At 42.8% G+C, this 9,967-nt stretch overlaps 1 protein-coding gene across 1 annotated transcript; it reads right to left on the reverse strand.

The window, feature by feature from the left end:
- Nucleotides 1-1,076: 1,076 nt before the first annotated feature.
- On the reverse strand, nucleotides 1,077-9,762 carry alg2 (ALG2 alpha-1,3/1,6-mannosyltransferase). The gene is made up of 5 exons (XM_084336289.1): nucleotides 9,617-9,762; nucleotides 9,064-9,235; nucleotides 6,648-6,785; nucleotides 5,822-5,989; nucleotides 1,077-2,000 (listed from the first exon to the last, which is right to left on the reverse strand). The coding sequence occupies exons 2-5, from the start codon at nucleotides 9,232-9,234 to the stop codon at nucleotides 1,260-1,262; spliced, it is 1,218 nt and encodes a 405-aa protein (XP_084192415.1). The 5' UTR covers nucleotide 9,235; nucleotides 9,617-9,762; the 3' UTR covers nucleotides 1,077-1,259.
- Nucleotides 9,763-9,967: the final 205 nt, after the last annotated feature.

The following is a 9,967-nucleotide window of genomic DNA, read 5'->3' on the forward strand; positions in this document are numbered from 1 at the left end:
TCTATCGTATTCTGTTATGCACGTCCCCCACCATGACGACTTTGTAAATGAGCGTGACTTTGAAAATAAACACTCTGCCTTCACTGCCACATTGTCTGAGAATGTTTTGTAAAAATGTTACTCTTGACACACACACACACACATGATACCAGTCTGTTCAACTACACAAGAGCAAGAGATGGCAGGGCATTGACAATGTCTCCATGTCTCTCCTTTCACCCACTGTCCTTAGCAAACAGTACTAAAAGGCCAAAAAGTAAAAGATAAAAACATAAAACTTCACAACAACGCAAAGGAAGCAGTCAGGAAACGATGTTGTTTATTAAGACTTGGGGGGGATGTCAATAACAACATGTCTGCAGCGGGGGGGGGGGGGTGGGGGGGGGCTGGAGAGGCCAGACGAGTGGAGACACAATGACCGTCTCCTATTCTCCCCCGCTGATAATGACCCAGACGTAGACGCTGTCCATCAGCTGGGCTCCGCTCTCTCCATCAGCTGCTAATAACCTGCAGCCACAGCCTGTTTGTTGGTGCACCGTGGACTGGTCCAACATTTTCTCATTGTGAGGACTGAACAAAAGCCCCAAAAGAGGACAGGAAGTGGAGGGGGGCAAACATCCTGTTTATTGATCTGGGAGGTATGGACTCCGCGAGATGGCGCGCGGTGGCGGCCATTACATTCTTCTTCCCTTACACACACACACACACACACACACACACACACACACTTACTGTAGGGGGGACACATACACAGTGCAAAACATCTTGGTCTACTAATCAATCCTTTCAGTACACTCATTTGTTGGCCCTTGTTTGCCGTGCTGTTGCGCACACATACACACATACTGTACACACACACACACACAGGGTGGTATTCTTCCAGGGGCAGAATAGGTAAACTCGTTACTCTTTTCTTAATTGGTGCTGAGATTCCATCCCTTTCTTCTCTCAGCAACCCCTCCAGGGGAATGCTGATTAATTGTCCTTAGAGTCTTCACAATAACCCCCTCCAGACCTCCTCCCCTTCCCTTCCCTCACACACACACACACACACAAACACACACACCCTCAGTGAACATAAACCCACTCAACATGCGCCCCCCGTGCCCCACTCATCCTCCCTCAACCTCACGGTTCAGTGTCAAGATAATGTCACTCCGAGAAAACGATCAAAGCGCAAAAGCAGTGCAATGTATTCATGAGTTCCTCATTACCCCTCGACCCCGGTCCCGTCTCTGCGGTAGCACCAGGCGTCAGTGTCACTGGGTCAGCCTGACGATGTACCCGTGCAGCTGGTCTGAGAAGGCCTGCAGGGAGAACTTCTCCAGCACCCTGGTCCTCCCGGCCTGTCCCATGTCCCTGCGGAGCTGGGGCTCCCTGACCAGCCTCTCCATGGCCTGGGAGAAGGCCTCCGCAGTGGGCTCGCACAGGAACCCCGTCTCCCCGTCCCCGACGCTCTCCAGCGGACCCCCGGAGTTCACCGCGATGACGGGGCAGCGGCAGTACATGGCCTCCACGGGGACGATCCCAAAGTGCTCCCTGCTGGGGGTGTACAGCACCGCCACGCTCCCCTGCAGCAGCGCCACCTTCAGGGCGTCTGAGGGGGAGCGCAGGAAGGTGACGGAGTCCTCCAGGCCGAGCCGCGCCGCCAGCTCCTTCAGTTCCACGTAGTGCTGGAGGTTCTCGGCCACGCGGTCGTCGTAGCCCCCGGCCACCACCAGGTGGACCCCCGTCATCTGGTCCGAGGGCAGGGCATCCCGGAGGGCGGCCATGGCCTCCAGGGCCAGGCCCAGGTTCTTCTTGCGCTCGTAGCGGTTGAGAGAGAGGAACAGGCAGGAGGTGCCCCGGGGAAGAAGACCTCCCAGGCTCTGCTCCTCAGAGGAGGGCTGGTCAAAGGTACGCGTGTTGAGGGAGGGGTAGAGGACATCGGTCTGGATCCCTGCCAGACTGTGGAAGGTGTCCCTGAAGACTCCTGCAGTGAACTGGCTGTTTACCAGAACCTAGGAAAGGAAATACAGGAAGATGACAGTAGTTTATTGGGATCTTTAATTGATTTGTACCATATGCACATACATTACACACAAATGTTAATTGATTGAATTTATTTGATAATTCATAAAAGATACATATAAAACTGCTCAGCAGGAATACATACATTTAAAAAATCATCGAGGTTAGAAACACAATAAAGCCAAAAGGCTTATTTCCATTGTGGACCTCGGGGGGTAGGGGGTGGGGTGGGGTATGGTGGGCAGTTGGCTGGCAGAAACAGTATAGCTACTCTGAAGCCAAATACAAAAATACAAAACAAACCAAACAATTTCACTACATTAAACAAGTCAAAGCCAAATACACAATCAAATTCAATTAATCTACAGCATTCCCTTTAGTCTGTCTAATTAATAATAAAATCAATCAGTTTTAACAACTCATCCTATCCTTCCTAGCTTCTATCATGAGAATCAAATAGAGGCAGACGCTAACCACTTTTTCAAAGCTTCTTTCCGTAGCTAGTGCTTTGCAAGAGGTAGGTAATTGGTTCCATAGAACTCCTGCCATATACAAAAATTTATTTTGCCCCATAGAACTCCTGAACCTGTGTGGAATTATATCCGTCTGGCTGCCTCTCGTGGAGTATTTGTGAGTCTCACTCACCCAACTAAAGTAACTGACCAGATATGCATTCCTTATTTTAAAGGTCAGCCCCAACTTAATCTGAGCCACTCTCTTTTCCACTGGTAACCTCTATCATCCATAGCACAGCCGGAAATTCTGGTTGCCCCCAAAAAGTCCTTTCCCATCTGGACCTTTAGGGTCTGGAACAACCTGCCTATGGAGGTCAGACTGCTAAAATCTGTATTTTATTTTACATCACTTAAACATAAAGTCAAGATAGACTGCGCTCACAAATTATAACACTGGGTGCTGAAATCCCGTCGAGTATAATAGAAAAAGAAAGCAATACGCTTGGACCAGCACTCACAGATTTTGGTATATTTAATGGCAGCCTGAAACAAACATGTTTCGGAACAATTATGTTCCTTCCTCAGTGTTGATGGCTGCTTTTATCAAAATGTTATTATGTAATTTCATCTTTTCTCGCTTTACCATACTTTATAATTCTAATAATAATTTTAAATGCCAACTGCTGTTTTATTAGTTGTAAAATGCTTGATAACAATCCCTTTTCTTTATAATCCGCATGTTTCTCTTTTTATGCAAATATTAGAAGCCTTTTAAATGACCCGTTAAATGAACCTATTGTGTGAATCTGCCTTCCTTGGAACTTTGAGCCCAATTAACTTCAAATGATTAAAAAACGAATGAAACTAAATGACAACAGTGTGTGTGTGTGTGTGTGTGTGTGTGGTGAATCTCAAAACCTTTTGTTGGAACCTTGTATCATCATTCTACAAGGACCGCAATGGAAACAAGTCAAATGACATCCCTTGATGTTTTTAATCATACATGTTTTTTTTCTGTGTGAATAATGTGTTTTTAAACCTGCACAATTTCACTTTCTGATGGGAAAATACTGCTTCACTAGTCTAATCGAAGTCACAGCATTGGGCCGAATAAGAGAAAATCCTCCCATCAGTGACGCAAGAAACTAGGGGTGGGGGAAAAAATCGATACGTAGTAGTATTGTGATACTTTGCGTGGCGATACTGTATCGATACAGGCACGCCAAGTATGGATATTTAATTATTAATATAAAAATCAAATTTTTTTTTGTATAAGGAAGTTGCATTGTTAATTTCAATATCTGTAATAGTACAGTAGTCCACACACACACACACACACATGTGCATTCAGTTAAGTTGGAATATGACTGTAATACAAACAGTTCAGTTTGTCAGGTACATGCAACACAGATTACAGTGTTTACATCTGTCTGCTTGAGAAAATACCATGTTCTGCAATAAAAATGATTGAAGTGAGATGAACAGACTGAACTTTATTTTATTAGATAAAACATGTTGACAGTTTTACTTTGCAGTTAAAAAAATAAAAATAAAAATTGATTAAAAATATATATATATATATATCGCAATATTCGCGATATATCGAGTATCGCGATGCTATCGTATCGCGGCTCAAGTATCGCGATAGTATCGTATCGTGAGGTCTCTGGCGATTCCCACCCCTACAAGAAACCCAGTGGAATCGCCCATACAAGCCCCTCTGGTCGGGCACCACCAGTGGCATGAAATCCTACCTGCAAACAGGAAATATGCGATTTACTTATTAGAGCAAACGTCAGATTTCTAGAGCATAAATATGAATGACACAAATGAGAAACAGTGCACAGTGCAAATAATCGTATTTAATTATCTTAAAGGGGCACTTCACCAAAGAGCAATGCTTTATTTTGCACATCTCACACATATCCCAAGGCTCTAAACGGTTTTGCACACATTCATTTAGTGTTATTATTGAGAGTTAATGAGTTTGAATATCCACTCCTGTGATGTCATCAGAGGACACTGAACATGTGTTGTGTTAATTACAGCTTGATGAAATGATGTAGATGAAAATATAGTGATCCCTATTGCAATCCTTGTCTTCATTTTTCATCTACATTATTTAATTGAGCTGTAATTAACACAACACAAGGATTCAGTGTCCTCTGATGACATCGCAGGAGGAGATATTCAAATTCAAATTAAATGGATGTGTGCGAAACAGTTTAGAGCCTTGGGATATGCGTGAGATTATGTGCAAAATAAATTGCCATTGTTTTTCAGTGAAGTGTCCCTTTAAGATGATTAAATATGATTATTTGCACTGTGCAGTTTCTCATTTGTGTCATTCAATTCACATTTATGGTCTAGAAATTTGACTTTTACATAGCCCTAATAGGTAAATTGTGTATTTCCTGTTTGCAGAGAAGACTGCCCAACCAGAAGATTAGATTAAAATGTATTGTCATTATACAGCACAGGTACAGTACAACGAAAAGAGGTTTGGCATCCAAGTACACATGTAACAGTAAAGTGCAATAGTAATATACAATGTACAGGTGATTAAACTGGGTATAAAATAAATAAATTGGTACTACTGAGTAATAGTGCTAATCAGATGTATGTACAGAGTATAGGGATGGGTACCTTTCACATTTGAACCGATACGGTACCGGTACCTGTGAATTGATACCGGTACCCAACGGTACCTTTTTTCTGTACTTTAGTCTCAAAAAAATGTATTTACCTACCTCAGTCGTAAAAAAAAATCCAAACTTCAAATAACTACAATTTCGACCGTTTTCGGCTTGCCATTGCTCCGACTGCTTTGTTGTTTAATCAAGTCAAATCCTAGGTAAGCATATATTGTGCGTGTGAACGTTGACATGAAAAGAAAAAAGGTAAAGAAAAAAGAAAAAAAAATGTATCTCACTTGAATCGATACTCGGTAGTACCGACGTGTTTCGGTTCGGTACCTTAAAAGTACCGAATTCGGTACCCATCCCTAACAGAGTAGTAGTATTAATGTACAGTGATACAGATGTAAAGACCGTATCGTAGTAAGTCATACTGGCCAGCAGTGTAACTAGTAAAAGTAGGTAAGGGATATGTACAGATATGTAAAAAGGATTATATGCAGGTATGGTATGTACAGACAGATGTGGATATATTATGTAAGAATAAATATATGTATATGGAATTGTATGGGCAATTCCACTGGGTTGCATGCATCACTGATGGGAGGCGTTGTGCTTCTGTGTCCCTTTAATAATCAAATAATCCTATTCATCTAGCTAATTATTTGTGACAGTCACATAGAAATATTTAAATAATCTAACTAATAAACTTCTTCATACCATGTCAGCCATTCCAGTGGTGCGTTCCTCCAGCCAGTCAATTGGAGCGCGGTACAGCTTCTTCAGAGCCGACGTCCTGTGGGTCAGCAGCTGGTCCGGGAAATGACAGTAGAACAGAACCTTCTTCCTGTGCCGGGCCAGCCGCAGCGCCGGGATACACACAGACACCTGGGTGGCAGAGCAACATGCTGTAATACATGTGTAAACACAGAGTACAAGGAAGAAAGAAAGTTGTCTTTGTAGTCATAGGACACCAAATAGACTAACTAAATGAAGCAATTAAATCATCACACTATTAACTAAAGGAAGCCATGGAATCATCACACTACTAACTAGAGGAAGCAATGAAATCATCACACTAATAACTAAAGGAAGCCATGGAATCATCACTACTAACTAAAGGAAGCAATGAAATAATCACACAACTAACTAAACGAAGCAATGAAATCATCACACTACTAACTAAAGGAAGAAATTAAATAATCACACTACTAACTAAAGGAAGCCATGAAATCGTCACACTACTAACTAAAGGAAGCAATGAAATCATCACTACTAACTAAAGGAAGCCATGGAATCATCACACTACTAACTAGAGGAAGCAATGAAATCATCACACTAAACACTACTAACTAAAGGAAGCAATGAAATCATCACTACGTACTAACTAAAGGAAGCCATGGAATCATCACACTACTAACTAAAGAATGAAATCATCACACTAGACACTACTAACTAAAGGAAGCAATGAAATCATCACTACTAACTAAAGGAAGCCATGGAATCATCACACTACGGCTGGACACAGACAGGTGGGATGCCTCACCTGATCGCAGAAGATGACATCATATTCCACCCCACTGAAGAAGACCAGGTAGAGGGCCACGTAGATCATCCTTGTGTAGGCACACAGGGCATGTAGGTAGCCACACACACTGGTGGGCAGCCAATCACCCACACACACCTATAGGAGAAGAAGAAATACAAAGTTATAGTCAAGTCAAGAGTTTTATTTGTCACGGCATACAAGGCATACAGTGAAATGCGGGTCATGCCCGCAGCGATTGTGCAATAATACAAGTAATAAGAATAAGACATAACAGGTACATAAAGTTTTACGACTGAGTCTATGTGTGTTGTCCATGTCAGGTCCTCTGAGATGTGGACCCCCAGGTACTTGAAGCTGCTCACCCTGTCCACGGTAGCCCTGTTTATCCACAGTGGTGTGTGTGTCCCCTGCTGTGTTCTCCTAAAATCCATGATCAGCTCCTTGGTTTTACCAATGTTCAGGAGCAGGCTGTTGTCCTGACACCAGCGTGCCAGTACATCAACCTCCTCCCGGTAGGCCTTCTCGTCGTTGTCAGAGATCAGCCCCACCACCACTGTGTCGTCCGCAAACTTCACTATGGAGTTGGAGCTGAACCTGGCCACACAGTCATGTGTGTAGAGTGAATACAGCAGGGGGCTCAGAACACAGCCCTGGGGGGACCCGATACTCAGGGTGATGGTGTTGGAGGTCTGACCCCCCACCCTGACCACCTGAGGCCTTTCACTCAGAAAGTCCAGTAGCCAGGCGCTCAGACCCAGCTCAATCAGCTTGTCCACCAGTCTGGTGGGGACTATGGTGTTGAACGCTGAGCTATAGTCAATGAACAACAGTCTCACATAGCCCCCCTTCTGGCTGTCTAGGTGAGAGAGGGTGTTGTGTAGTACCTGAGAGACTGCATCGCCAGTGGACCTGTTTGACCTGTATGCAAATTGCAAAGGGTCCATATCACTGAGGAGGGAGGCACAAATGTAATCCTTAACCAGCCTCTCAAAACATTTCATGACCACAGAGGTGAGTGCCACCGGTCTGTAGTCATTAAGGCCTGCTGGAGAGGATTTTTTTGGTACAGGAATTATAGTAGACACTTTGAAGCAGGCGGGTACCACGGACTCAGCCAGGGATAGATTGAATATGATGGTGAACACTGGGGCTAGCTGGTTAGCACAGGACTTAAGTATATGTCCTGTTATCCCATCTGGGCCAGCTGTTTTTCTGGTGTTCACCCTCATAAATGCTCTTCTCACACTGTGTTCCGTCAATGAGAGAGTGCCTCCCCCCCTGCGGATGCCCCCCCCCCCCCCCCTCCACGACGGCCGGTTATACACATGATGATAGATGATAGAAGACTGTAGATTATATGTGGTATTAGGCCTAATTCCATTTTGGGGGCAAGCTTCTTTGTTATGACCATGCTTGTTGTGTAAATGTGTAAATGTGTGTGTGTGTGTGTGTGTGTTGCGAAATATTTTATCCAAATTGTGAAATATTGCTCAGGTATAAATGGTCAAATAATCCAGTCGGATAATGGAGGTACTATCCAAGAGGGGGTCCGGGAGGGGGGGGTTCGAGCTGGAGCATATGTGTGTAGGGTTTTAGAAAATAGGTATTAGGGGTATATTCTATACTAACATTTATATAATAGTAATTTCGCGGGATATACACTGTATACGGTTAAAATGTTATTATAGACTATTTTTGTTTTATCTTGTTTCTTTCTGTACTTGCATGTATTTTAACCACCTTGACTGAAAGTTTCATTATGCATTGTGTGTTGAGTACTGACTTTTAATAATTTTTGTTTTGCAATAATAAAAAAAAATATAAAAAAAAAAAAATAATCCAGTCGGCCTTCACCCAAATTGACTTGTATATCTGACTATATTCAATATCCAAGTTGTCATGGTTATCATTCATATCCAATAATGAACGGTAGAACATCTTTCAATGGTTTTATTCAAAGTGATCAAGCATAAGTTACAGACAGGTATACAATACGTTGAAATGTGGTCAGAGCAGAAAGTAACAAGTGACTTATATCTCGTCCATAAACCAATGAGAATGCTTCTTCAGAAATAGGATCAGAGAAACATGACTGACACAAAACCAAATAGAGATATAGGTATCGCAGCTGGTTAGGGTTGGATTACAGCTGAGCTCAACACAGACTCTTGTCTCTGTTGTATAGGTCCACAAGAAGGTATGACATTCCCTGCATGAACAGACATCAGAATACAGGGCCAACACAGTAAATAACAGTTGATTGTACGCACTTGTAATTTACATATGGAATTATAGACGGATAGATAGATATGGTATAATTGAATAGATATGGTAGATTAAAGATACTGTAGATACTTTTATGAATAGTCTTATATTAGCACAAAAAAAACTGCAATATTCTGACAGTACTCACCACAGGCAGGTCTGGGTCCAGGGTTTCAGAGAAGCAGTGTGCTGGATCATAATGGGCCGTCCATATCTGCACGTCACACCCCCGAGACTTCAGAGCCATGGCAGCATCCACCACCAGGCGCTCTGCTCCACCTATACCCAGATCAGGATGGAGGAACACCACCCGGGCCATCCTGGAATACACACAGCATCAGCAGTCACTTAATAACATGTCAGCACTTATATAGCCTATAGATATAAACACAGCGATGTATGATCCAAGTTCAACAGAACCGACCAGCAAGAATCAGAACTGCTCAAAAGGGCTGGGTGTTATTTTGGTAAAAAATCTGAAAAACACGAGGTTGCATGGAATTATAATTAATACTCGCATGTTTGATACGTCTATGGCACTGACTCAGGTGCCTTGCTACGTGAAGTAGTGTCTGGCATTAGCAAGTTTTACAGAAATAAGAATGTAGCCTCTAAAATCACGTGTACGTTCATTTAGTTAAACGTTTCTTTAAAAGAAATTGTCACGCGTGTTAAATGCTCAATGTCATTACGTTCGTTACCTGTAGATCCTAGTTTAGTTTAAATTAGGAAACCTGTGATTATCATCAGACTCCGAAGTAGAAACGCTGTCATGGATTACACTGAAACTCTGGCTTTATCACGCCATGGTGGCTCTAGTTCTCCATTGTAATCAACCCATTCACTCTCCGTGCATGAACCACAATGGCGTATAATTCCTCAATAAGCAACAATACGACTCCTGCGAGACACGTCACCTCTCACCGTAAACCCCACACGATAAAAGCCTTACAATTAAAGCACAGGGCGAGATTAATTATGAAATTTAACAAATTAAATAAAACAAATAAACGCATTAGCTATTATAAATATAGCAAGAAATACACGAGATA

The sequence above is a fragment of the Notolepis coatsorum genome, assembly GCF_963971535.1.
Source record: "Notolepis coatsorum genome assembly, chromosome: 19".
Lineage (NCBI taxonomy): Eukaryota > Metazoa > Chordata > Actinopteri > Aulopiformes > Paralepididae > Notolepis > Notolepis coatsorum.